General features: G+C 50.0%; 1 protein-coding gene across 2 annotated transcripts; it reads left to right on the forward strand.

Annotated features, from left to right (window-relative positions):
* The first annotated feature begins 1,784 nt into the window (after window positions 1–1,784).
* Window positions 1,785–25,776, forward strand: USP39 (ubiquitin specific peptidase 39). 2 transcript variants are annotated; one of them, XM_037886291.2, is made up of 13 exons: window positions 1,785–2,118; window positions 3,339–3,408; window positions 4,473–4,567; window positions 5,904–6,040; window positions 8,991–9,143; window positions 9,997–10,222; window positions 11,353–11,430; window positions 12,469–12,536; window positions 18,297–18,485; window positions 18,772–18,914; window positions 20,174–20,309; window positions 20,939–21,025; window positions 25,208–25,776. In XM_037886291.2, the coding sequence occupies exons 1-13, from the start codon at window positions 1,800–1,802 to the stop codon at window positions 25,253–25,255; spliced, it is 1,749 nt and encodes a 582-aa protein (XP_037742219.1). In that variant the 5' UTR covers window positions 1,785–1,799; the 3' UTR covers window positions 25,256–25,776. The 2 variants fall into 2 exon arrangements, with proteins under 2 accessions (XP_037742219.1, XP_043392218.1); XM_043536283.1 differs by lacking the exon at window positions 25,208–25,776 and having other exon boundaries at window positions 20,174–21,024.
* Window positions 25,777–27,354: the final 1,578 nt, after the last annotated feature.

Here is a 27,354-nt window from a genome sequence, read left to right on the forward strand (position 1 = left end):
GGCACCGGGCCCCTCCGTGTGCATTCAGCCCCCTGCCCCCCACACCGAGCTCGGGTCCCCTTTGCACTGCCCCCTGCAAGCGCCGCCCTGTACCCGGGCACCGGGCCCCTCCGTGTGCATTCAGCCCCCCGCCCCCCACACCGAGCTCGGGTCCCCTTTGCACTGCCCCCTACCCAGCGCCGCCTGTACCCGGGCACCGGGCCCCTCCGTGTGCATTCAGCCCCCCGCCCCCCACACCGAGCTCGGGTCCCCTTTGCACTGCCCCCTGCCAGTGCTGAATGAGGCGGGGGGGTTGACGCCAGGGTGAACCCTCCACAGGGCAGAGCCCATGCGCCAGGTGGTCCACGTTGGATACTGTATCTGTGCACAGGGAGGTTATGTCACGGCAGGGCTGCCTTGAGCCTGGGGGCTCATGGGGTCAGCTGAACCCCCAGAAATCAAGAGCACCAACCCTCAGTGGTGCTGTGACCTCAGATTTGGCCTGGTTGCCCCTCCGTCAGTGGCACTGCCATCCTGTGCGCCAGAGTGCAAAGCGGGGAGCCGCGCCCGTAGGAGCTGCTGCCCCAGGATGAGTGTGGGGCAGACATAGCGCACCCACTGAATCTGGAGGCTATGGCCACCCCGGCATAAAGGCAACTCAGTCTCAGAACTTGTCTACACTCAGCTGTAGCATTTCAGTGTAGACGCTACCCACCCCACAGGAGGGGTTGTCCCATTGGCCACCTCCCCACGGATCAGTAGCTACGTCCCCAGAAGAATTCTTCCATCCACCTAGTGCTGTCTACACTGGGGGTTAGGTTGGCTAAATGACCTAAGGGCGGGGGAGGGGGGAATGTGTGGTTTTTCACACCCTTGAGTGAAGTCGTTAAATCAATTTAATTTTCTAGTGTAGACCAGGCCTAAATCAAAGCCTCTGGGTAATGCCAATGCTAAACAATAATAGATCTGAGAGACCAGGTGAGGGAGGTAATATGTTTTATTGGACCAGCTTCTGCTGGTGAGAGAGATGAGCTTTTGAGCCACACGGAGCTCATCTTCGGGTCTGGGAAACCAACTCGGAACGTCACAGCTAAATACAAGGTGCTAAAGAATCGGTTCCACCTTGTATTTAGCTGTGACGCTGGAAGTGCCTTTCCCAGCCCTGCAGAAGAGCTCAGTGTAGCTCGAAAGCTTGTCTCTGTCACAGAAGTTGGTCCAATAAAAGATATTCTTTCTAAGCTCCTGGGGCCGACAGGGCTGCCATGCCTATTGCTGTGTTGGCAATTTCAGGCCTTCATAAATGATGAGCTTGGCTTAACAATCATGAGATTCTAAAACCAGTAACTGCTGCGGTCGGTCTCCGTGGCCTTGTGGCTTGTCAGGCCTCGGGATTCATGTTTTCTGGCTTTTCTCCCCACCCACAAGGTCTAGAAACCAACGTGCTTCCCATGAGAGCCCAGATTTTCACCCTGTCACTGGACTCCAGGAGCTGGGGCTTTGGGAGACATGCCACGGGCGCAGAGATCAGACACAGGGGCTAGGGGAAGGGGAAGCCCGACAGGAGCGGAGGCAAGGGGCAGCAGCACAGACGCCTGCGGGACAGAGCGAGGCCGCACAGCCCCAGGGTGCCATTGCCAATGATCGCTGCATAAAGGAGAGACTGTCTCTTTAAATGGTAACTCCGAGAAGAGCGACGGTCGGCCCACCCCACAAACACGGGCCAGATAGAAAGCAATGCGCATGCGCGAAAGGACGGGTGGCCTCTCGTTGTAAGAGTGCGCAGGCGCCAAACTGATCCTCGCACCTCCCTTTGGACGGCTATGCGCATGCGTCTGTTGCTGCACATGCGTGTGGGGGAGGGCAAAGGCGCCGGGGGCCTGCGGGCGCGCGTGCGCAGTAGCGGTTGGACGCGGCCCGGGATGTCCGGCCGGGTGAAGCGGGAGCGGGAGGCCCGGGCGCCCCCGCGGAGCTCGGGCCGGGTGAAGCGGGAGCCGGCGGCGTCGCGCGGCTCCTCCCGAGGGAAGCGCGAGGCGGAGCCCGAGCGGGTCCGGGTGAAGCGCGAGCCCGAGGACGGGCCGCCCCGGGCCAAGCGGGAGCGCGAGGCCGAGGAGGAGCCGGAGCCGGAGCCGGAGCCGACAGGTGGCGGCGGGTCCTTGAGCCATGGCTGGGGGCGGGGGAGTGCCCGGGCCGGCGGGGGGGGTCCTTGAGCCATGGCTGGGGGCGGGGCCGGCGGGGGGGGGTCCTTGAGCCATGGCGGGGGGGTCCCCGGGCCGGCGGGGGGGGGGGTCCTTGAGCCATGGCTGGGGGCGGGGGGGTGCCCGGGCCGGCGGGGGGGGGTCCTTGAGCCATGGCTGGGGGCGGGGGGGTGCCCGGGCCGGCCGGGGGGGGTTCCTTGAGCCATGGCTGGGGGCGGGGGGGTGCCCGGGCCGGCGCGGGGGGGTCCTTGAGCCATGGCTGGGGGGTGCCCGGGCCGGCGGGGGGGGGGGTCCTTGAGCCATGGCTGGGGGCGGGGCCGGCGGGGGGGGGGTCCTTGAGCCATGGCTGGGGGCGGGGCCGGCGGGGGGGGGGGTCCTTGAGCCATGGCTGGGGGCGGGGCCGGCGGGGGGGGGGTCCTTGAGCCATGGCTGGGGGCGGGGCCGGCGGGGGGGGGGGACCCCGGGCTGGCCTCTCGCCGGGTCCCCTGGGGGGCTAGGGGATCTCCGGGGTGGAGAATGGGGGTGGGTCAGCGCTGCGCACCCCCCAGCCCATGCTCCTGCCTCGCTGGCTTCAGAGCCCCGGCTGCCCTGGGGCCGGAGCGATCTGCTGGAGCCGCCTCCGGCTGGGCCCTTGGACCCCGGCTGCCGCAGGCAGCAGTGAAGCCGAAATCGCTTGGGTGAGGGTTGCCCGAGCTGGGTTCTGTTCTAGCCCTTGCCAGATCCGCTGACCAGACTCAGATCCCTTCCCCAGTCTGGTGCCTTTGCGTCCCTGTGGTTGAGATGGGGTTGGTGATACGAACCTCGCTTTGCCATCCCCAAGTGCGAAGTCCTGAGCATTGCTGGTAGAAGGCTTGATTTTAGGAGAAAATGCTTTAACCCAAGCGAGGAACAAGGGGACAGGTCGTTTCTCAAGCTAGTTATCCCAGTTCAGGTTCTTTAGTCAGTGTAACTAGTGCTCTCAGGTAGGCAGCCCTTGCAGAGTATGGAGTGCCGGTATCGTGCTCCCAGCAGCCTGCATGGGTTATTTTCTCCTGAGGAAATGCTATGTTGGGGTTTCTCTTGCTTTTCAGTGGCAGGTACCATTTCAGGAAAACTGTTAATTTCCTTAGACCTGGGAGTGATGCTTGAGTTGTTTCTAATCATTTGTGTGGGTCTTTGTTCCAGTGAGATATGGCCGATTTGACCCCGAGGACCGGCGCAGCAGACACTGCCCATACCTGGACACTATTAACAGGTCAGTATAGAGACAAAGCAAACACTTGTAACACAGGGCATGGCAGAGTACTGGCCTAGTACAGTGGTTCTCAGCTTTTCCAGACTCCTGTACCCCTTTCAGCAGTCTGATTTGTCTTGCATATTCCAACTTCACCTCACTTAAAAACTACTTGCTTACAAAATCAGGCATAAAAATACAGAAGTGTCACAGCACACTAATACTGAAAAATTGCTGACTTTCTCATGTTTAAATCAATTGTAATATAAATATTGTACTTACTTTACAAACAAGTCATTGTCTGTTTGAAAAAAGAAAGGGAGGACTTGTGGCACCTTAGAGACTAACTAATTTATTTGAGCATAAGCTTTCGTGAGCTACAGCTCACTTCATCGGATGCATTCAGTGGAAAATACAGTTTGAAATTTTAGTTTGTACTGACTTCGCTAGTGCTTTTTATGTAGCCTGTTGTAAAACTAGAAAAATATCCAAATGAGTTGATGTATCCCCTGGAAGACCTCTGCATACCCACTGGCCTAGCTCTTTGTTAGTACTAGATATATAAATGTCTTTGAGTGTATTAGGCCCTATCTAGTGCCTACAAAGAACCACAACTGTTTCTGGAATAGCAGTATCTGCTCAAGACTGGAATTGTAGCTGTTGCTATAAGGCAGGAGTGAGCTGCATCTGCAAAGGTTTAGCAATGCCAGCAGGAGGAGCAGGACTGGAATAGCAAGGGATGATGCATGTCAGGATTGAGATGCAGTTCTGATTTTTAAAATGATGTGAGATCTTAGTTCCTGTGAGAGCCCAGAACTGGGAGGAAGGGGCTCTCTCATATTTGAGGTACCAAGCGGCCTTCCAGTACTGTAGTGTGGGTCACACATGATAATTTTTCTATTGAGCATGGTTCTCTTGAGTTCTGTCAGATTCATGAGAATGTAGGATTGGAGGGGACCATTGGGTCCAGTAGGGACTGGACCCAATGGTCCCCTCCAACCCTACATTCTCATGAAATGGTAGGCAATATTTGTCTGACTGTTTCAGGGTAGCTCTGCTAACTTGCTATTAACCTGCCGTTTCAGGAGTGTTCTGGACTTTGACTTTGAGAAGCTGTGCTCCATCTCACTCTCGCATATAAATGTCTATGCTTGCCTGGTGTGTGGGAAATACTTCCAGGGTGAGTTCACTGCTGTGCTGTATACCTGCCTCTGCAGCAAATAGAAGCACTGAATGGCCGTGTTACCCTGGCTATTTGAACACTTCAGGGGTTCACCAGGGGGTTCACTTAAAGAGAAGGACATTCCATTAGTCTTAAATGAGAATTGTCTTTTGCCTTTTCCTGTGGGCCCTGAATTTCTAAAGCTATTTTACCTTCAAATCACTGTCAGAATGTGGCAGATCCTGTTCTTAACCATTGCTGTGGCTTGTGCAGGGGATATAGTACATGTGAGTGGCTGGAGGTCAGTTCTGCATGGATTTATTGCTCGTCTAAACACGTGTTTAGGTGCTGTTCTATGGTTCCTTCTTTGCAAAGTCCCCTTGAAATCAAGATGGCCAGTGGCTTATTTCATTTTACTGAAGCCATGTGCCGTTTACAAGAAAATAGCGTGGTAAGTAACTGAATGTGGGGAAACTAATTGTCAGTGTTGCAACAAGGCTCCCATTTTAACATTGGCAGGAATTCTATGACTGGATCTCAGGGTTTTTGTAGCTAAATCCCACCCTGCCTTTATGGAAATTTACCTCCTGAGCATGTGTAGCTGTTTCAACATTTATTTTCCTTCAAAATACCCCCCAAAAAATCACAGTTACACCTGGGAATAGGCCTCAGGTAGGTTAGATGTTCAGCAAAAGTGTCTAAAACCAGAGGATTCTCATGTATTCCTCCTGAATAAAATTAACAATGAGGGTGGGGTGTGGAGGTCTCTGGGATTCTCCTTTGGATTGTAAACTTGTTTTACTTGATCTGTAAAGCACCATGTGCACTTGTGATACGATATAACAATTTCCCCACCATCCTGTGTCACCTCTCTGCTTGAGGAAGGCTACATATTGCTTTCCCAGAGTTCACTGTTGCCTTTGAGAGTCTGTGAGACTTCCTCCACTTGTTCCTGCTTCCAAAGGGCTGAGCAATCTTCCTCTAGCGCACAGCCAACCTCTCTCTAGGGAGGGAATGAACTGAGGTGAGGTGTTGCCAGCAATGCAGCATGCTGCACCTCTGTAGTGGAGATATCATTAAAACAATTGCTGCAGTCCATGCTGCTGCTCAGCACTTGCAGAAGGCAACATTTTTTTCTTAACAGTTCATGTAGTTTCCTGAACATACGCCAGTGAAGGACAAAACCAAATACCGCTCAAGGTATAGAGAGCAAACCCTGGAAATTCTGTTTGTCCAGCTCATCAGTTGCCTTTGCAGTGAAGTTTAAGCCATTGGACATCTAGTCCATGCTGTCCCTTTGGCTTCTGTTGCTGTGCTCCAGGTTCCTGACCTGCCTTTTTTGTCCCTTCCACAGGCCGTGGGTTGAAGTCTCATGCTTACATTCACAGCGTACAGTTCAGCCATCACGTCTTTCTGAACCTCCACACGCTCAAGTTCTACTGTCTGCCAGACAACTACGAGATCATTGACTCCTCGCTGGAGGACATCACTGTACGTTGCCTTCTGGAGCTTTGCTGTCGGTAGTGCATGGGCAGAGGGGAGGGGAGGAAAGTGGCTCCCTCCTCTCACATTGGAGGGCATAAGAATGTGCTCTTCGAGGATACAGTTCAGTTTGTACCTGCATGGGCACGCTGCCTGTTGTACTGTGTGGTCCAGATATGCACCTGCCCATTGATTTCCGTGGGGACAGGATAGACTTGGTCAGACCAGAAGAGCTGGTGGAATTGCTCCTGTAACTCACTGTGTGTTTGGGGTAGAAGGGCCTGAATTAGACGGTTGCTTGTGATGCTGGATGCAGAGTACAGGCTGGATACATGTGTCCCCAGGCCCAGGAATTTTTGCAGTAGAAAGGAGCAGTCTGCCAAAGGCGTTAGCAGGATATTGTGGGAATTAGGGGCAGAGCTGTTATGAATGAAGCATTATCGGGAGAGGAAGGTGGGGCAGTGGCTAAGGCATTATCCAGAGACTCAGGTTCAATTCCTGCCTCAGACTCCGTGTATGACTTGGTCAGTCACTGAATCTCTCTGTGCCTTGGTCCCCGTCTGTAGCTTAACCTAGCCCTGGTCCTTCGCTTTCACGCAGCACTGCTGTTGATCCCTGTCAGACCCCTTCACCTCCTCTGCAATTTTTTTTGTAGATGTCCATGTTTCTACGGCTGGTCTGGAGCTGTCTCTGCACAGCCTCTTTGCCCCACAGGCCTAGGAGATTCAATACCTCCTGCCTGCTCCAGGAAGGAGTGTGTCTAGAGTGTGTAGCCAGCTTGGTCAGTCGGACAGCTGCACACAACAAGGGGGAGCTGCGAGGTGTGCTCGCCAAGCCAGACAGTCAGGGAAAAGCATTTTGAAAATAGGTGGGGTGTTTTAATTGGGGTGTGGCTCCCGGTTTCCGTGACTTTTGATACGGTCTCCCACAGTATTCTAGCCAGCAAGTTATAGTAGTATGGGCTGGATGAATGGACTATAAGGTGGATAGAAAGCTGGCTAGATCGTCGGGCTCAACGGGTAGTGATCAATGGTTCCATGTCTAGTTGGCAGCCGGTATCAAGTGGTGTGCTCCAAGGGTCGGTTCTGGGGCCGGTTTTGTTCAGTATCTTCATTTATGATCTGGAGGATGGGGTGGATTGCACCCTCAGCAAGTTTGCAGATGACACTAAACTGGGAGGAGTGGTAGATACGCTGGAGGGTAGGGATAGGATACAGAGGGACCTAGACAAATTGGAGGATTGGGCCAAAAGAAATCTGATGAGGTTCAACAAGGACAAGTGCAGAATCCTGCACTTAGGACGGAAGAATCCAATGCACCGCTACAGACTAGGGACCAAGTGGCTGGGCAGCAGTTCTGCAGAAAAAGACCTAGGGGTTACAGTGGACGAGAAGCTGGATATGAGTCAACAGTGTGCCCTTGTTGCCAAGAAGGCTAATGGCATTTTGGGCTGCATAAGTAGGGGCATTGGCAGTAGATCGAGGGATGTGATCGTTTCCCTCTATTTGGCATTGGTGAGGCCTCATCTGGAGTACGGTGTCCAGTTTTGGGCCCCACACGACAAGAAGGATGTGGAAACATTGGAAAGCATCCAGCGGAGGGCAACAAAAATGATGAGGGGTCTGGAGCACATGACTTATGAGGAGAGGCTGAGGGAACTGGGATTATTTAGTCTGCAGAAGAAAAGAATGAGGAGGGATTTGATAGCTGCTTTCAACTACCTGAAAGGGGGTTCCAAAGAGGATGGATCTCGACTGTTCTCAATGGTACCAGATTGCAGAACGAGGAGTAATGGTCTCAAGTTGCAGTGGGGGAGGTTTAGGTTGGATATTAGAAAAAACTTTTTCACTGGGTGGGTGGTGAAGCACTGGAGTGAGTTACCTAGGGAGGTGGTGGAATCTCCTTCCTTACAGGTTTTTAAGATCAGGCTTGACAAAACCCTGGGTGGGATGATTTATTTGGGGATTGGTCCTGCTTTGAGCAGGGGGTTGGACTAGATGACCTCCTGAGGTCCCTTCCAACCCTCATATTCTATGATTCTAGACTCCTGGGCAGTAAAGTTCACAATTGTGACTAGAGCAGTCACTTGTCAGGTGTTGCAGGATAGCTGCTGGAGGACTGTAGGGGTTGACCTAGACTGCACAATGTCTACACTTGTACTGTTTCAGCCTCTGTAGGTTGACCATGGCTCAACACCATTCAAGGAGGTGGTTTTACTGCATCGCTGTAACAGTGCGATTACATTGGTGGGAGACAAATCTGAATGTAGACACTTACATAAATAGGTCAATGCAAGGTGGCTTACATTGGTATAACTATATAGTCATTAGGTATTTAACCTTTCATGTCTGAAGATGCTGACCATCCTAATTGTCCAGTGTGATCTGCTCCATGAGTTCCTAGGCCTTTCAGTGTTGGGTCTGTGTCTTTTCATGCCAGGGTACTGGTGATGTTCTAGGGGCACTTTGAACTTACAGATGTCTTTACTTCAGTTACAGGGAGGACTTTGCATTCTTCACACTGAATTTTAAAAATAGAGATTTTCTCACTGTTTATTTCCCTTTTTGTATTTTCCTTGCTTGGCCAGAGCAAATTAATGGAATCTGTTCCACTTCCATTTATCATCAGTTTCCCTTTAGAGACTGCTGCCCTAATGTTTGTGCTGTAAATGCTTTTGGGCATGTATATTATTTAAAACTGTTTCTAGTGAAATTTAAAAGACAGGAGGAAACTCATGTTGGTCTTACATTTTGTTAAAACCTTATTTTTTCAAAATCTTAATTCTGATCACTTAGAATTGGGTGCCCCTTTCAAGTGATAAATTAGTTGGAATAAACCTGTCCTGGAAAAATCACCCAGTAATAAATATAGAACATGGTGCTGGAAGTCAGATCCCAGGAGCTGATGTAAAGAAGCTCTTAATTCTAAAGATGACTGGCTTGCTCCCTTTCTCTTTCAGTATGTGTTGAAGCCCACTTTCACCAAGCAGCAAATTGCCAATTTGGACAAACAAGCCAAACTTTCGCGGGCATATGATGGCACCACTTACCTGCCTGGCATTGTGGGGCTGAACAACATCAAGGCCAATGACTATGCCAATGCAGTACTCCAGGTACAATAGCTGTCGTCCTGCAATCTGTGGGGAGAAGCATAAAGAGTGGGCAAACTATGTGCATTCCCCCCCGCCCCCAGAGGTTCTACATTTCACACCCACCCTCCCTCGGGATGAGTGGAATGATGTGTCCACTTTTCTTGGCTCAAGATGGACTCCTGATTGCTTGCTGAGATTTGTAGTCTCTTTGGCCTGTGCCTCCGTGGTCAAAAGGAGTGACTGCAGCTTGCTCCATTGTAAGCCAGTTGGACTCTTTCTCTAGGTTGGTCAAAAACTGGGTCTCTTAGATTTAAAACCTTTGTTTAGTTAATTGCTGGGGAATTCCCATGTGCAAAGCTAACTTAACGTGGGCCACATCAGTGTCTGAGTGGGAGAGCATTGTACAAGTGTGTCTGCTGGCATGGTGCCATGCTTTTGAGAACAATTGTGAGGGGCTTTTCTTCCCTTTTAATTTAACTGTATCATCAGTACTGAAATAATAAATTATCCCTACAACAAAATATGGCAAAAAAGATCAGCAATGTCCTATTATCTATATATGTTCTCCAAAGTTACCATTAATCTAGATCCCTGTATATAGAGCCAAAATATTAAATTATCTTGCATGAGAATTTGAATCTCTGCAGATTTTCTCTGCCCCTTATCCTCATGTCCTGTGGGAGTACAAGGGAATCCTTCACCTGAAGCATGTTTCTACAGGAAGCACAATCAGTTTATCGGCTTGTACTTAATCAGTCTTCATTTGCTTGGAATCAAATCAGGCTAGAGGTTGGGAGAGCTCTGGACCTTCTGTCAGTGGGCGAGCTGGGCTGAGTGATCGCTTTGCCACTGACCTTTGAATGTGTGTGCCCAGGCCCTGTCTAACGTCCCACCTCTGCGGAACTACTTCCTGGAGGAGGAGAACTACAGGAACATCAAGCGCCCACCAGGGGACATCATGTTCCTGCTCGTCCAGAGGTTTGGAGAGCTGATGAGGAAGCTGTGGAACCCCCGAAATTTCAAGGCTCACGTCTCTCCCCATGAAATGCTGCAGGCCGTGGTCCTGTGCAGTAAGAAGACCTTCCAGATTACCAAGCAAGGTGAGACCAAGGGGAGATCTTTAGCACACTCTTTTCCTTCAGCCATGCAGCAGAGCCCTAAAACATGGTTGCCTGGAGCAGTGGTTTGCACACTGGGAGGGTGGGTTGCACTGGGAAGGGGATTTCATGCATTATCTGCAGTGGGACACTGCAGAGGGTAAAGCAGAGCTCACACTCACACTAGTCTGAGGTCCTGGGTGGTATGTGTTTGTCCCTGGGCCAGGATCAGAACAATGCTAGATCAACGGACCTGCGATGGATGAGAGACCCGAATTCTTGCAAAACTGCAGGGCTGAAAATGAATGCTTTTTACCACTTGCAATCTGCTCTTCCTGCCTTGTATAAAGCATTTGTTCCTAACCCTCAAGGTCTGTGAAGCAATGGACTTTAAATCACATTTTGATTTTTCTCTTCGGATTTCCTCCACTTGGATTCTAATGTGATTCTCTCCTGAGTATGAAATTGACATTCTGTGCTGTCTGAATGCTGAAAGCAGCCACCTCTGTGACCCTCCCAGCCCCAACTGCGCCAGGGTATATACGTGTACTGCAGTAGCATCTAAGTCATGGACCAGTCCTTCTTCGTCTGAAGTGCTGTACAGACATAGAACAAAAAGATGGTCCCTGCCCACAAAGGCCTTACAGATAAGTTTGGGACAGGAGATAGCAGGTGGGTACAGACAGACTGGGAAGCATGAGGAAACAGTGAGCTAATACAGACCAGCATGATTGGCCGTGGCACGCCAGGTTCCTTATGGAGCAGCAGTATGAGGTTGAACCGGCAGAGCATTAAACACTTTTCATTGTGATTGCCGTCATGAGGTGCCAGATAACAGGATACGGGGAAAGAAAAGGAGTACTTGTGGCACCTTAGAGACTAACCAATTTATTTGAGCATAAGTGAGCTGTAGCTCACGAAAGCTTATGTTCAAATAAATTGGTTAGTCTCTAAGGTGCCACAAGTACTCCTTTTCTTTTTGCGAATACAGACTAACACGGCTGTTACTCTGAAACCTGTCAGGCTATGGGGAAAGGAGTTTAACTCACTGACTGTGTAAACTCCTTCAGTGTTGGTGTTCTCTATTGCTTTGTTGCCCTGACTCATTTTCCTCAATGTCTTCCTGTCTTCAGGTGATGGCGTTGACTTCCTCTCCTGGTTTCTAAATGCCTTGCACTCTGCTCTTGGTGGGACAAAGAAGAAGAAAAAGAGTAAGTTGGGGAAATGATGGTGTTTCTGCAATTTAACCGGATGTTAAATCATGTTTGGCCTAGCATGTGCTGATGTGGATTCTCTGGAGGATAGGTGTCCACGAAGATAACAATTTTACTTTGCTTGTTAAAAAAGAAAAACCAAAAATAAATCTCTCAGCTAAGGCCTCCCCCCCCCAAATTCCATCCTAAGATACTTGGTTTGTTTCAGAGGCAAGTGAGTTTCCTGTGCGCTCCTAATGCTTGTTTCACACAGCAGCCACCATGTAAAAGGAGAAGAGATATTGGCATGTATTCACAAGTTAGTGGGAATATTTACAATTGTAAAGAGTCCGAAACGAACCAGGCTTTCAAAAATAAGATGACCACTTTGAAGTAACTAAATCCAGACAATAAAAATCTCATCTGTGGTAACTAAGTGGGGTTTCTAGTGCATCCTCTTTCCTCAGACTTTGTATTCAACCCTCCCTCCACCCCCCAATCCCCTGCACCAGCCCACACAAAACTCCTACCAGAGCAAAGACTTCCTCAACTTGGCCCTTTGTCTCATCTCTCCAAGTTAGGATTCCTCCCACTTCAGATGGAGCTGCTGAGCTCTTAACCCTGGTTAAACCATCTCTTCCCCATACAGATTTCAACTGAAGATGCTGGCTTCTTTACTTCAGAGTCCTAAAGTAATCTTGGTGATTTCAGCAGTGCAGCCAGCGGCTCACTCCCTGGCACCTGTCTGTTAGCCATACGTTCCCTCAGCATTCTCTTCTCTAAACGTTCAGTGCAGTGTAACAGTCAAGGCAAGAAACCCATGACAAGAAAACCATGTCCAGCAATCTGTTTCCTGTGCAGCTCTTGCACATTTCACATGTTCCTCTGAATGTGCTGTTTCTGCATGTGCTGGTCTCAGGAGCTTCCTGTCTTGGGAATTTGCACTGCCCCAGCAACTGGGATGCGTCACAAATGGCTTTCAGACCAGAGCCTTCTCTTCAGAGTTCTACTTGGTCACTTGTAACAGTTTTTTGCTCTGTGTTTGTGTTTTCACAGCCATTGTGACCGACGTGTTCCAAGGCTCCATGCGGATCTTTACCAAAAAGCTTCCGCACCCTGACCTGGTGAGTTAACTTGGTCCCGACCTCTCTGGGTTTGTGCCCATCCTTCACACAAGAAAGGTCCAGGAGCAGCGGATCCCATGGTTGCATTGGGGGGCGTGCAACACATGCACACCCCAGCAGGCCTGTTGCTGTACAGTTCCTGGGCGTTACTGCTTGTGACTGGGGTCCCAGTGGGGGCCAGCTGTTGTCACTCAATTAGGGTGAACTGCAAAGAATGGGGCAGACAATCACCATAAAGCTGGTGGATATTCGTGAATCTAAGTATTGGAAGCCAGCATAAAACAGCTGCCTTATTACCTTACTGGTTACTCGAAGTCCAAACAACACAGTTCCCTTAATGTGATCCAGCCTCAGGCCTCCATCCAGGCACCCACATAAAATATGATGAAAATTTCTGTAAATCTTATTTCATCATATAAAAGAAAAGGTTCTACCAATCCCAAAGGATCGGACGCATTACCTTCTGGGTTATTAAATGTTTCAGATCTTACCCAAATACACACTATAGCCAATTCTTATTAACTAAACTAAAATTTATTAAAAAACAAGGGAGAATGGTTAAAAGATCAATATACATAGATATACATAGACATGAGTTACATAGACGTATACGTAGACATGAGTTCAATTCACTGAGGTGCAGATTCATAGCAGAGATGGTGAGCTTTGTAGTTGCAAAGAGTTCTTTCAGAAATAGTTCATAGGTTATAGTCCAATGTCCAAATATCATATTCAGGGGGTACCAGCATAACTGGGACCTCAGTCTTGCGACTCAAACTTCCTAATGAAACCAAAGCAGATCTGAGATGACAGAATCAGGACCCAAGGATCTTTTATATAATTTCATGTCTTTTGACAAGTTGGAGTTCAAAAGGTAATTAGCATGACTTTGAAGGAGGTCCATCATCGGTACTTAACTATAGAATTAACATAAGGCCATTTGCTTTTTCCTCCACCATTCACAGATTATTTGCTATACATTTCAAAGAGAGATGAATACAGAGATATCCCGTGTTTACAGTTCATTTAAATGCTAGGATGTTCTTTCCATCTCTGAATTATCAGAATACAGCAGAGACAGGGACTGTTGGTTACATTGTTAACCCTACTCATACATATGTAAATACACAGAAACACAAACATTCTCTCCCCACATGTCTTTTGACGGTTATTTATTTTGCAGGATGTTTAACCCTTTCTAGGCATGCATGCTATAGGAAATTCTAGTGGAGGCTGCAGAGGCACTTAGAGGAGCTACAGTGAAAGCAGATCACCTCCCCCAACCCTGTTATCCTTGTGTCTGCATTGCCCATTGCAGAGCCAATGAAAGAGATGTCCAGCAGCGAAGGCTTGCTATCCAAGACTGTCGTAATACAGGATCAGGGTGGACCTGTCAAGTCTGCGACCCTTTCCTTGTACCCAGTTCTACTGGGATGGGAGCATAGATGACCTGAAGTTGCTTAGAGACACTAGAGAGGCAGGGTGGGTGAGGTCTTATCTTCTATTGGACCAACTTCTGTTAGTGAAAGAGACAATCTTTCAAGCTTACACAGAGCTCTTCAGGGCTGGGAAAGGTACTCGGTGTCACAGCTAAATACAAGGTGGAACCGGTTGTTTAGCATAAGGAGTAACGAGTGTGGTAAGAGACTATTCAAGGTGAAATGGGCAGTCATAAAACCTGCAGTCATAAGACAAAAAAGGGGGGTTAGTGGGTTATCGATTGTTGTAATTAGCCAGAAATCCAGTGTCTTTATCAAGTCCATGATTTTTAGTATTTAGCAAAGTTATGAATGTAGGCTCCCCCGCTCGTTGTTTGAAGGTGCTGTGCAGGTTTCCTTTGAGGATTCGGACTGAGAGGTCAGATAGGGAGTGATCGCTTTGTGAAAAGTGTTTGCTCGTGAGTGATAGTGTTTTTGTCTTTTATCACTTTTCTGTGTGAGTTCACTGGAGAGCGCAGTGATTTCGCTGGTTTCACTCACGCAATTGTTGGGCATTTAGTGCACTGGCTGAGGTACTCCACATGTTGTGACAGGCATGTGTAGGACCCATGGATCTTGAGTGGTGTGTTGTGGGGAGTATTGATCTCATAGCAGTGGAGATATGTCTGCAAGTTTTGCATCTGTTCTAGCAGGGTCTGGTGCTGCTTTGGTTAATGGGGCCTGGTCTGTGAGGAGTTTTTCTGATGATGACCTTGGCAAGACTGGGGGGTTGTATGAAGGCCAGAAGAGAGGTCTGTGAAAGTAAGTGTGGTGATCTTGTATATAGGTGTGTGTGAGGCTACATTGTTGAAGTTGATGCTGGAAGCTTTCCAGAGTGAGTTTAATGGACGGGTTGTGGTGGAAGTTTGAGGGGGTTCAGATCGTCTGTCCAGAGGATGAAAATATCATAGATGTGTCTCAGGAATATCGCTGGTTTCATGGTGCATTTGTTCAGAAATTCTTCCTCAACGTGGTCCATGAAGAGGCTGGCATGCTGGGGAGCTGTCCTAGTGCCCATGGCTGTTCCCATGGTCTTTGGACAAAGTGTTGCTGATGTAACGTTGTTATGGGTGAGGGTGAAAGGGATGAGTTGTTGTCCATTGTAGGTACTGGAGGCGGGCCGTGATGCTGTCATTGGGAGCAATGGTGGTGTATAAGGAGGTGACATCCATGGTGGTAAGAGTGGCATTCTGAGGGAAGTGGTTACTGTTGCAGAGTTCCTGGAGGAAGTTGGTTGTGTCCAGGAGGAAGCTGGCCCTTTGCGTGTTGAGTGGTTTGAGGATGGTTTCTATGAGTCCTGATATCCCTTCAGTCAGAGTGCTGTGGCTAGATACGATGGGTTTGCCTGGGTTCCCTTGCTTGTGTGTATCTTGGGAAGCAGGTAGAAGGTCCCTCGGGTGTGTTCAAGGGGAATGAGGTTGAAGAGTTTCTCTTGGAGTTGTTTGGGGAAGGATTTGATAGTATCCTTCAGTTCCTGACTGAACTGTGGCGTGGGGTCGTCTTTGAGTTCTTTATAGCAGGTGGTGGTGGAGAGTTGCTTGTCCTCATTAACATAATTGTCATGGTGGAGGACTGTGATGGCATTCCCTTTGTCTGTTGGTCTGATCGCTATCTGGAGGCTGGGTTTCAGAGACTGTATAGCTGGTCTAGCGATAGTCAGTGGTGGATGTGATGTTTAAGGATTTCACAGTGAACTTCCTGAAGCAATCAATGTAATGATCAAGTGTGTGGTTTCATCTGTTCTGGGGTATCCAGCCAGATGGTTATTTTTGTGTGTGACTGTCAGTGGGGACCTAGTAATTGTGGGGGGTGGTGGTGTGGAAGAATTCTTTGAGATGGAGTCGGTGAAAGAATTCTTTTAGCTCTCCACATGTTAGTATGGTGTCTGGTTCTGTTGGGGGGCACAAGTTCAGTCCCTTGGAGAGTTGGGGGTAGTCTTGATAAATTGATGATGATGGGGGTGTCGCGTTGTGTCCACTTGGGTCTTGGTTCTATGATTTCTCTCAGAGATGGTGTTCTGTGGCTTGTGGAGTTGTGGTTGGTTCTGCTTTCTGTTTTGGATGACACTCCTTGTGGGTTTTGATCGTTGTTTTGGGTTTCTTGCATAATCTCTAGGTAGGTTCCAAATTTTTTTTTTCCCCCCTTCCAGTATGTGGGAGTGTGTGGTGATTCCTGGTTTGAGGTAGCCCCTTCTGGAGTACGTAAGGTGCCAGAGAGAGTTCCCCAGTTTTTCTGAAGTCCTTCTACAGAGTTGGTCAGCATATTTGGAGTTTTGTGTAGGGGCCAGAGGGTAACAGATGGTGAGCCCTCTGGGAATGATTTGCTCAGCTATTAAGTTTTGCTTTCTTTTTCATCTTCTTGTGGACTTTCCATGTCCATTTGGGGGACACTACACAGTATTGCCACTAGATGGTGCCAAAACTTAATGCATCTGTCCTAGACTAGCCTCACATACAATATTGTCCATTCAAGGGTACAGGAGGCACTTTCACTCCTCAGCGGTGCTGGAAACTTTTACATTACAAATATGGTCTGTTCTATTCGGCATGGAGCGACATTATTATTTATTTGTATTGCAGTTGCTTTCAGAGGCCCCCAGCTGAGATCAGGCCCCCATTGTGCTGGGCACTTCACAGACACATAGTAAGACAGTCCCTGCTCCTTAAAAGCTAATGGTCTAAATAGACAAGAGAGATGCAGTTTTTATCTCTTCAGTGCTACAAACCGTGAGGTTCCATTCACCGTTCTGACCCCTGCATCCCCTGAAAAAACTACCATGGAGTCTGATTGTACAACAGGCCAACTTCTCAGGGGAAACATTGGGCCACAAGCCAAAACTAAAAGCTGCGGCTACAGATCTCTGCTTCAGAGCAAGCTGTGCAGCCTGCAGGAGTCAGTGCGGGACTGCTGGAGTGGGAGGGGGGTAGGCCCTTCTGAGACACGTCACTTGAATTTGCTATTCAATTAGAAGAGACCATGAGCCGTCTATGGCAGCTGGTCTTGGTTTGGTGCCTGTGTAGATTAACTCTGTGGTGCGATTTCTGGTGTCTGTTTCAGATCATAGGTTTCCTTACGCTGGGGAAGTAGCAATAGCTGCAAACGCTGTAGAAAAACAGTTCACAGATGGAGCTGGCTGATGTGAGATGAACATTTGATGCTGTATAGCAGACCTGGTTTTGTGCTGGGGCTGGTGGTGCAAAGATATCCCAGTCCTGCACCTGCTGCAGAGCTAGGGGTCAAAGCTGGAGTTATTCTAGTGAAATTAGTTCAGTTCCAAAGCTCCCCCTCACCAAGGCCCTCATCCTACCAGGAAAGTCATGCAGGCAAAGCCCTGTGGGTTTCCTTGCAGGATCAGGGCTGATGTCCTCATATAATGTAGCAGGGATAGTCTTTTCTTAATGATAGGTTTCAGAGTAGCAGCCGTGTTTAGTCTGTATTCGCAAAAAGAAAAGGAGTACTAATGGCACTTTTGAGACTAACCAATTTATTTGAGCATAAGCTTTCGTGAGCTACAGCTCACTTCATCGGATGCATGGCTGCTGAAGGTTGGAATGGAAGGCGATGCAGGTTGGGGCTGGGATGGCAGTGGATCCTTAGAGGGAACTTGCACTATGGCTGGCTGTAGGCAGTGCACACTGTATTAACTCTGGGCTCCACAGAATCATAGACTATCAGGGTTGGAAGGGACCTCAGGAGGTATCTAGTCCAACCCCCTGCTCAAAGCAGGACCAATCCCCAACTAAATCATCCCAGCCAGGGCTCTGTCAAGCCTGACCTTAAAAACCTCTAAGGAAGGAGATTCCACCACCTCCCTAGGTAACGCATTCCAGTGTTTCACCACCCTCCTAGTGAAAAAGTTTTTCCTGACATCCAACCTAAACCTCCCCCGCTGCGACTTGAGACCATTACTCCTTGTTCTGTCATCAGCTACCACTGAGAACAGTCTAGATCCATCTTCTTTGGAACCCCCTCTCAGGTAGTTGAAAGCAGCTATCAAATCCCTCCTCATTCTTCTCTTCTGCAGACTAAACAATCCCAGTTCCCTCAGCCTCTCCTCATAAGTCATGTGTTCTAGACCCCTAATCATTTTTGTTGCCCTCCGCTGGACTCTTTCCAATTTTTCCACATCTTTCTTGTAGTGTGGGGCCCAAAACTGGACACAGTACTCCAGATGAGGCCTCACCAATGTCTCACCATCTCCCAAAATGTATGGGTTAGGTCCGTCTGTCCCATAGTGCTTTGCTGTGCTAACCCAGGTGGTTGTGTCCCCGCCTCCCCTCAGCCAGCAGAGGAGAAGGAGCAGCTGCTGCAAAATGACGAGTACCAGGAGACAATGGTGGAATCCACCTTCATGTACCTGACCCTCGACCTCCCCACCGCTCCGCTGTACAAGGACGAGAAGGAGCAGCTGATCATCCCCCAGGTGCCGCTCTTCAACATCCTGGCCAAGTTCAACGGCATCACTGAGAAGGTAACTCCGCCCCTTCCCTGACTCTCCTGCACTGCTGCCCTCCTGCGTCTAGAGGCACACTTCCCTGCTGCCTGTCCCTATTAGACGCTTCTGCTCTGCAGTGCAGCTTGTGTTTGGGGGGCAGCAACACATGTGCTAAGGCGCCTGGCAGATCTAAGGCAGCATTGTTGGTGCTGGTAGGGTGGAGTGAGGGCTGGTGTGCTCTCCTATCCGTGTGGGTACCTGTGCCCTGGCCATGTGTGGGTCTCTGGTTGCTGAGGGTTGTGTGTCTCTGTCCTTGCTCCAGGAGTATAAAACCTACAAGGAGAATTTCCTCAAGCGTTTCCAGCTGACCAAGCTGCCTCCCTACCTCATCTTCTGCATCAAGAGGTTCACCAAGAACAACTTCTTTGTGGAGAAGAACCCCACTATCGTCAACTTCCCCATCACGTAAGTACCGGCTGGGGGGGCTGCAGCTCCGTCTGTGCTTTCTATAGAATACCCCTTGCTCTGGGAGCTGTGGCACTCACTCTGAGAACAGAGTTCGTCTGCAGTGGATGAGCCCCAATGCAGCCCGTCTCCAGGTGGCAGCAGATGGGCGTTGGTGCCTGAATGGCGCTGCCAGGAGCTGGTGCAGATTGCACCCTTGTGGGATATATTGGTTGGGTTCTCCCTGATCCTCTAAGGATTCCCTCCAGGCATTGGTTAGCAGCTAGGCCTGTTTGGCTAGAAACATATTACTTACATGGACACTCGACCCTGGCAAACAGCCCTGTTTAGCAAACGCTCGCTCTGTACAGACCATGCAGGCGTGCTGATACCAAGCACTGAGTTGTGATGGAAGGAGTGGCTTGTGGGTAGGCACAGGACTTGGACTCTGGAGACCTGAGATCAGTTCCCAGTTCTGCCACAAACTCCCTGTGTGACCCTGGGCAAATCCCTTCCTTTGCTGTGCCTCAGTTTCCTCTTCTGTAAAATGGGGGGTGATCCTTCCCTGCCTCCTAGGGATCTGTTGAGGATGACCATGGCACTGTCTGTGAGGTGCTTGGGGGGACTGTAGATACGGACACCAATGGAGCTCAGCCTTGTGAGGTCTTGTTTGGGCCCCTCTTGGCTGTAGTGCCATGTGCAGTTGGCTATTCTGCACCTGGAGCTTGTAGGCCGGCGTGTTGTGTGTCCATGTGGAGCTGACCTTTATACAGCCTCCGGAGTGGAACTCCCTGTTTGAATGGGTGCTAGGGCAGGGGTGGCACAACACATCCAGTTATGACTAACGGGGAATGTGACGTTTGGCTACTGCCCTTTTCTGGTGGCCAGAAAAGTCGTCTTTCTCTTTTGCTTTGAGTATTAAAAATGATCTGTGCAGCTTCCAACTGAACTGTGCAGACTGGTCTTGGCCAGAGCATGTCCTCCCTCCTTGTTCTAGTGCAGTGCTGGGTTGTCTTCTGTGTGCTGGTGATCCAGCCCTGCATGGCAACAGATGAGACAGCTCGGCGATAAGTGACTCCATGAAGAAAGCTGGGTGCTTTGTTCTGATTTACATGAATGTGGGGCTGACAGCTTGGTGACTGCAATCTCAGGTAGCTAAGGAGCTGGCCCCCGGGGCATCAGCATGCAATGTACAGGGGCACACTGGAACTCCCTGCCTTTTCAGGGCCTAGTGCAGCTTGCCCCTTGCACTCACAATGCTGCTGTTCCTCCTGCTGCAGGAACGTGGATCTCCGGGAGTACCTGTCCGAGGAGGTGCAGGCCGTGCACAAGAACACCACCTATGACCTTATCGCCAACATCGTGCATGATGGGAAACCCACCGAGGGCTCCTACAGAATTCACGTGCTGCATCACGTGCGTGACCAAAGGGGTGGGGTTCAGGGTCTGCTGGACACTGTGGGGGCTGGAGTAGCATGCACAGCTCCCCTCGTCCCTGCTAGCCCAGTGGCTTGCAGTGTTCCCTTGGGGTGTGACTGCTCTAGTCTCTGGGGGATTTAGCCTACGCAGAGGATGGCTGACACTAACTTGCTGCCTAAGGCTGATCCCTCGCAGCTGCTGTAGCCGGGAGCTGAGGAGCTCTCCCCAGTTCGTTCTCTACCCTGCACAGCAGCCGAGGGCAGCATTTAGGGCTTGCCCCAGCAACTCTGCTCGCTGAATAGCCCCACAACTGACCTCAGGTAGCAGCTGGCCATAACCTGCTCTCCCAGTCCAGACGCATCTTGCTGAGATGTGCTGGGAAACCAGTTTGCCCACCCCTGGGCTTCTGTGCTCGTCGCTTGGTGCCTATATGGATGATTGCTCGGGGAGCTGGGGATGAACTTCCTAGTGCATGCTTTGCTCTGTTGCTATGGTGAGGCTGAAAGCAAGAGGCTGGGCAGAGTGGATCTCTGGCACCATGCTGGAGCCTGGTGTGTCAGAACTAGCGCCATGGTAAGACCTGCTGTCACAACTCTCCTCACCCCTTTTGCAATGGCTTTTGGCAGGGCACGGGCAAGTGGTATGAGCTGCAGGACTTACAGGTGACCGATATCCTGCCCCAGATGATAACGCTCTCAGAGGCCTATATCCAGGTGAGTGCACTGTTCCCTTCAGCGCAGGGCTGTCTATTCCACTGCATGGGGTGACTCGTTCTACATCTGAGGGAATGTACAAATCCCTGGTGACCTGACCAGTTGAGCTCTGCTGGCTTTTCTGCTGTCCCAGGTCTCTGCACAACACAGCAGATGTGAGTTGCTTTTGCAGAGCTATTTAAAGCAAACTTGCTTTGCTGCAGCTGCTCTAGCATGGGCTCCTCGTGCGCAGGCTGAGGCCCTCGGGAAAGGAAGTGGTGGTCCCTGTGTGGGAAGGAGGGCTGTGTGTGTGATGAGTCATTCGGCGCCTACGGTACGTGCTGACCGCGGGGTGCAATGATGGGACATGGGGGAGGCGTTGTTGTCATACCTGTGCTGGTGGTCATGTTCCTGTGCCTCTCGTGCAGCATGCCGGTGATATGGACAGTGCTGTCGCACTCTGGGATGCGGCGGCAGCCCATGGGCTCTGGTCAGCAAGTCAGTAATGACTTAATGGGATAAATGATGTGGTAGAACAAAGGTGTGGGGGTGATAAACTTCTCAGGCAGGCAGCATTTGAGTCCCTGCACACAGAGGGGCCTACAGCAGCCTTGTGTGTCCTGAGGCAGGGAGTGGCAGCCTGAATTTAGCAAGTGGAACTCAAAGTAATACTTAGCGCTTCTGATCTGTACCGCCCAAAGGGTGGCTGGATCGCCCAGTGGTCAGGTCACTAGCCTGGGGCTAAGGAGAGCCAGGTTCAATTCCTGGCTCTATCACAAACTCACAAGAATGGCCAGACTGGGTCAGACCCATGGTCCATCTAGCCTAGTGTCCTGTCTTCTGACAGTGGCCAGTGCCAGGTGCTTCAGAGGGAATGAATAGAACAGGGCAATTATTGAATGATCCATTCGCATCATCCAGTCCCAGCTTCTGGCAGTAAAAGGCTTAGGGACGTCCAGAGCATGGAGTTGCGTCCCTGACCATCTTGGCTAATAGCTGTTGATGGACCTATCACCCAGGAACTGATCTAATTCTCTTTTGAACCCAGTTATATTTCTTTTGGCCTTCACAACATCCCCTGGTAACAAATTCCACAGGCTGACTGTGCGTTGTGTGAGGAAGTACTTCCATTCTTTGTTTTAAACCTGCTGCCCCCTTTGGGTGACCCCTGGTTCTTGTGTTAGGAGGAGGAGTAAATAACACTCCCCTAGTCACTCTCTCCACACCCGTCATGGTTTATAGACCTCTGTCGTATTGCCCCTTTAGTTGCCTCTTCTAAGCTGAACAGTCCCAGTCTTTTTAGTCTCTCCTCGTACGGAAGCTGTTCTACACCTCTCATCATTTTTCTTGCCCTTCCCTGTGTGTTTTCTAATGCCAATGTACCATTTTTGAGATGAAGCAACCAGAACTGCACGCAGTATTCAAGGTGTGGACACACCGTGGCTGAATATAGTGACACTGTAATATTTTCTCTCTTCTTATCTATCCCTTTCCTAATGGATCCTAACAGGCTCTTAGGTTTTTTGACGGCTGCTGCACATTGAGCAGATGTTTTCAGAAAACTGTCCATGATGACGCCAAGATCTTTCTTGAGTGGTAACAGCTAATTTAGACCCCGCAATTTTTTACATATAGTTGGGATTATGTTTTCCAAGGTGCATTATTTCGCATTTATCAACACTGAATTTCATCTGCCATTTTGTTGCCCGGTCACCCAGTTTTGTGAGATTTTTTTTATAGCTCTTTGCAGTCACCCTTGGTCTTAACTGTCTTGAGTAATTCTGCAAATTTTGCCATCTCACTGTTCACCCCCTTTTCCAGATCATTTATGAATATGTTGAACAGCACAGGTCCCAGTACGTATACTTGGGGAAACCTGCAATTTACCTTGCTCCATCGTGAAAACTGACCACTGTTTTGTCTTTTAACTAGTTAGTGACCCATGAGAGAACCTTCCCGCTTATCCCATGACTACTTACTTTTCTTAAGAGCCTTTGGTGAAGGACCTTGTCAAAGGCTTTCTGAAAGTCCAGATATACACCCTTGTCCACATGCTTGTTGACTCCCTCAAAGAATTCTAACAGATTGGTGAGGCATGATTTCCCTTTATAAAAGCCATGTTGACTCTTCCCCAACATACTGTGTTTATCTCTTGAGTCTGATCATTCTGTTTACTATCGTTTCAGCCAGTTTGCCTGGTACTGATGTCAGGCTTACCGGGCTCTAATTACAAGGATCGCCTCTGGGGCCTTTTCTTAAAAATACGTGTCACAGGAGCTAACCTCCAGGCATCTGGTCCAGAGGCTGATTTAAGCGATAGGTCACAGACCACAGTTAGTAGTTCTGCAGTTTCACATTTGAGTTCCTTCAGAACTCTGGGGTGATACCATCTGGTCTCGGTGGTTTTTTTTTTTTATTGTTCTCAATTTGGTCAAAAACCTCCTCTACTGACATCTCTTGGACAATTCCTCAGATTTGTCACCTAAAAAGAATGGCTCATGTTGGGATCTCCCTGCATATTCTCTGCAGTGAAGACCCATGCAAAGCATTCATTTAGCGTCTCCGCAGTGGCCATGTCTTCCTTGAGTGTTCCTCTAGCACCTTGATTGTCCAATGGCCCCACTGACTCTTAGGCAGGCTCTCTGCTTTTGATGTACTTTAAACATTTTTGCTGTTTTGTGTCTCCTTAGCTAGTTGCTCTTCAAATTTTTTCTTGGCCTGCCTTATTATACTTTTACACTTGACTTTCCAGAGTTTATGCTCCTTTGTATTTTGCTTAGTAGGATTTGACTTTCAATTTTTAAAGCATCCTTTTTGCCTGCATCTTTTACTCTGCTATTTAGCCCTGGTGGCATTATTTTGGTCCTCTTATCGTTTATTTTATTTGAGGGTATACATTTAGTTTGGCCCTCTATTATGGTGTTTTTAAATAGTCTACATGCAGCTCACAGGCATTTCACCCTTGTGACTGTTCCTTTTCATTTCTGTTTAACTAGCTTCCTCATTTTTGTGTGGTTCCCCTTTTGAAGTTAAATACTACTGTGATGGGTTTCGTTGGCATTTTTCCCCCTACAAGGAAGTTAAATTTATGGTCTCTATTATCGTGTGTTCAGCTAGATTCACCTCTTGGACCAGATTCTGTGCTCCACTTAAGACTAAATCTCCCCTTGTGGGTTCCAGGATTAGCTGCTCCAAAAAGCAGTCGTTTATGGTGTTTGGAAACTTTATCTCTGCATCCTGTCCTGAGGTGACATGGACCCAGTCAATACGGGGATAGTTGAAATCCCCCATTATTGCGTTTTCTGCCTTTGTAGCCTCTCTAATCTCCCTGAACATTTCCCAGTCATCACCACCATCCTGGTCAGGTGGTCGGTAGTATGTCCCAACTGTTATACGCGCATTGTTTAAGCGTGGAATTTCTGTCCCTAGAGATTGTATGGCACAGCTTGATTCATTTCAGATGTTTACTTTATTTGCCTCTATGCAGTGCCATCCCCCCACTAGCGTGACCTACTCTGTCATTCCTATATATTCTGAATCCTGCTTTTACCACTTCCCGTTGATTGTTCTCATTCCATCCTTTTTCCAGGATGCCTGTTACAGCGATACCCTCATTCAGGCCTGGCACTTCAGTTCACCCATCTTAGAATTTAGACGTCTAGCATTTGTATAGAAGCACTTGTTCATTTTGTCCATACTTAGCTGGTTGTGTTTAAATGGGACTCATTAATGTGTGACTGTTCCTCACTAGCTCCTGTCTGTGCTCTACCAACTCCCTTCCTATCCTCTCTACTAGGATATGGAGCTCTCCCTTCCCTAAGGGGGTGAATGTATTGAAGGGGGAAATCCCTGGGCAAGTTATTTGATGTTCTCAGTTCCCCATCTGCAGAGGGGCACTGCCTGGCCTTGTGGCGGTGAGAGGATATGTACCCTCTAGATTGTGAAGTGCTTGGATACTGTGGTGACGGGGGCCAGATAAGAACTGCAGGGGGGTTAGTGAGGGAGTATCCCCATTTTACAGAAGGGGAAACCGAGGCACAAGTGCCTTGCCCAAGGTCACTCGGAGTCAGCGTTGGTCAGTAGCAGAGCCTGGCTTTCCTGACTGCCAGCCCTGTGCCTTTTCCACTCGGCCATGCTGCCTTCCTGAGCTCTGCTGAGGGCAGGAAATGAACCCCAAAGTGATGGGTTTTTTTCTCTTTTCAGATCTGGAAGAGGCGGGATGAGGATGAGACCAACCAGCAGGGGGCGTGAGAGGAGAGCAGAGTGCTACAGTTGTTTTCCACCATCCTCTCCAGGGTTTCGGGGGAGAGACTGGGATGCTGCCTGCCACCTGCAGCTGGATGGTGCTTCTCATCCCTGGCCTAGCACAATCCACAGTACGTGCCAGCAGGACTCAGCCCGATCAGCTTCTCCACCAGCCTCTGAGGGCACAGTGGCATGGAGTCTTGAATCACCCAGTGCCCTTTTGCTGCTCAGCTGCTCTCTGGCTGCACACAGGCCCCAGCAAACACTGGCCTGTGTTGCCCATGGCAGAGGAAGCCGATCTCGGCTATCGCAGGCAGCCGTCTGTCTGGAAAACTCTTCAGGGAACCCAGGCTGTTCCCCTCATTTCATGTCTCACTGACGTCCCCATTCCAGCTGTACTGCTGGTGGCTGGAGCAGACCGTGCCCCGGGCACAGTGACTAGCGAGGCCTGGAGCAGGAACAGCCTCTCTTCTACTTGCCAGTCCTGCTTCCTCATGTGCATTAAAGGAGTTCAGGCCTGTTTTTTATTTCTCTCGCCTGGCCTCTTGCTTCTGAAATCCCTTCTGTTCAGTGCGCCTGCTTCTGTCTCCACTCAGGAGTTGCGGCCAAGTTAGAGCAGCCCCTGCGCTGCCCCACAGCAGTGGGTGGCGCCAGGAGGAGTGTGGGATCTCTCACACCCTGTCAGAGCGGTGAGAAGCCTGCCATTGGCTGTTGGAGTTTGGCAGGGCTTTCCCACCTAGCCCAGCTTCTGTTCGAGTGCCTCCTTTACAAACTGCCCAAGTGCATCCTCTCCCCCTCCTCTTCTAAACGAGGCACAACTCCTTTCCCCGGATCCAGAGTCTCCCCTTAAGGATCGTGAGAGGGCCCCTCTCCGCTCCCAGCTCCCATTTTCCTAGGGAGCCAGCAGGGGCCAGACCCTCCAAGGTATTTGGGTACCAAACGCCTATTGAAATGGATGGGACTTAGGCACCCCAGTACCCTTGGGGGGCTGGGCGTAGCTCCCCTAACTGCTCTCGGCCTCTTCCTGTTGTGCCCTGCCTCCCCTGGAGAAGGTGCTGGTCAGGGTGTGGGGGCGCCCTTCAGAAGGGGAGGAGTGCTCGCCCACCACATCTGAGGGGGTCAGAGTGGAACCAAACCGCTGGGGTCTCTTTGAAGCGGTCCCACGGTCTCTTTGAAGCGGTCCCACGAGCCTGTTGATGGAAAAGTCTCAGCTGCTGATGGTGGGAGATAGCAGGTGGAAGCTGGTCACTGTGGCTTTAGCAAGTCAGGGAAGTGACAGGGCTATTTGTGTCAGTATGAAAACAAAGGCCCGTAACCCTTTTGCTGCTGCATGTTGGTGACTGTGCAGAGGCAGGCCATGGAGGAGCCCTGCGGTGGGTGGTGCATGTATGGAGCGTATTCGCTCAGGAGGCTCCTTCTGAGGCCTGCTGCCTTCCCCCTGCCACTGTGTAAATGGCCTGCTGTCCTGCCCAGCCTCTGCTTCCTGTGTATGGCTCTGGGTTCCCAGGGTATGGGAAGGGTGGGCAGAGGATGATGGGACACATTCAGGGCTTGGTGGCAGTAAGTGTGAGAACTGCCCTTCCTGTGTTTAAGCCAGCAATTCCCCTACCCTCTTGGTTTCACCCTGTTGTGCTATAATCCTCCTCTTAGGCCTTGTTCCTGCTCCGGTGTAATCGAAGGTGTGGTTTGACACTGGGTTCAAACGGCACTGTGGGCACTTGCTTTGAGAGAGGCCGTGTGGCCTAGTGGATGGAGCATTGAGCTGGGACTTGAGACCTGGGTTCGAGTGCCAGTTCTGCTGCTGGCCTGCGCGGTGACCTTGGGCGGGTCACTGCCTGTCTGTGCCTCAGTTCCCTCATCCTTAAAATGGGTTGATGGCACTGACCTCTCTAAAGTGCTTTGATGAAAAGCACTCGATAAGAGCCAGGATTTGACTCTAAGCTACAGGCTGTCCACAGGGGCTGGCCCAGCTGGAACTAAGCTGATGCAAGTCTGTGTCTAGAGAGGCTCTTCAGTCACTGTTTACACTGCTAGAGTTAAATGGGTGCAAGCCCCTGAGTGTTGCTGCTCTTGTTCCAGCATCACAGCGGCTTCTTTCCCTTCCC

This window comes from Chelonia mydas, chromosome 26 (assembly GCF_015237465.2).
Source record: "Chelonia mydas isolate rCheMyd1 chromosome 26, rCheMyd1.pri.v2, whole genome shotgun sequence".
NCBI lineage: Eukaryota > Metazoa > Chordata > Testudines > Cheloniidae > Chelonia > Chelonia mydas.

What these genes read in the sequence shown, in the direction of transcription:
- USP39 (XM_043536283.1), top strand. Translation starts at nt 1,800, where the DNA reads ATGCGCATGCGTCTGTTGCTGCACATGCGTGTGGGGGAGGGCAAAGGC. An exon ending in AGCTTCCGCACCCTGACCTG is followed by an intron (nt 12,537 to 18,296) that starts GTGAGTTAACTT and finishes GCCTCCCCTCAG; the next exon opens with CCAGCAGAGGAGAAGGAGCA. An exon ending in TCAACGGCATCACTGAGAAG is followed by an intron (nt 18,486 to 18,771) that starts GTAACTCCGCCC and finishes TCCTTGCTCCAG; the next exon opens with GAGTATAAAACCTACAAGGA.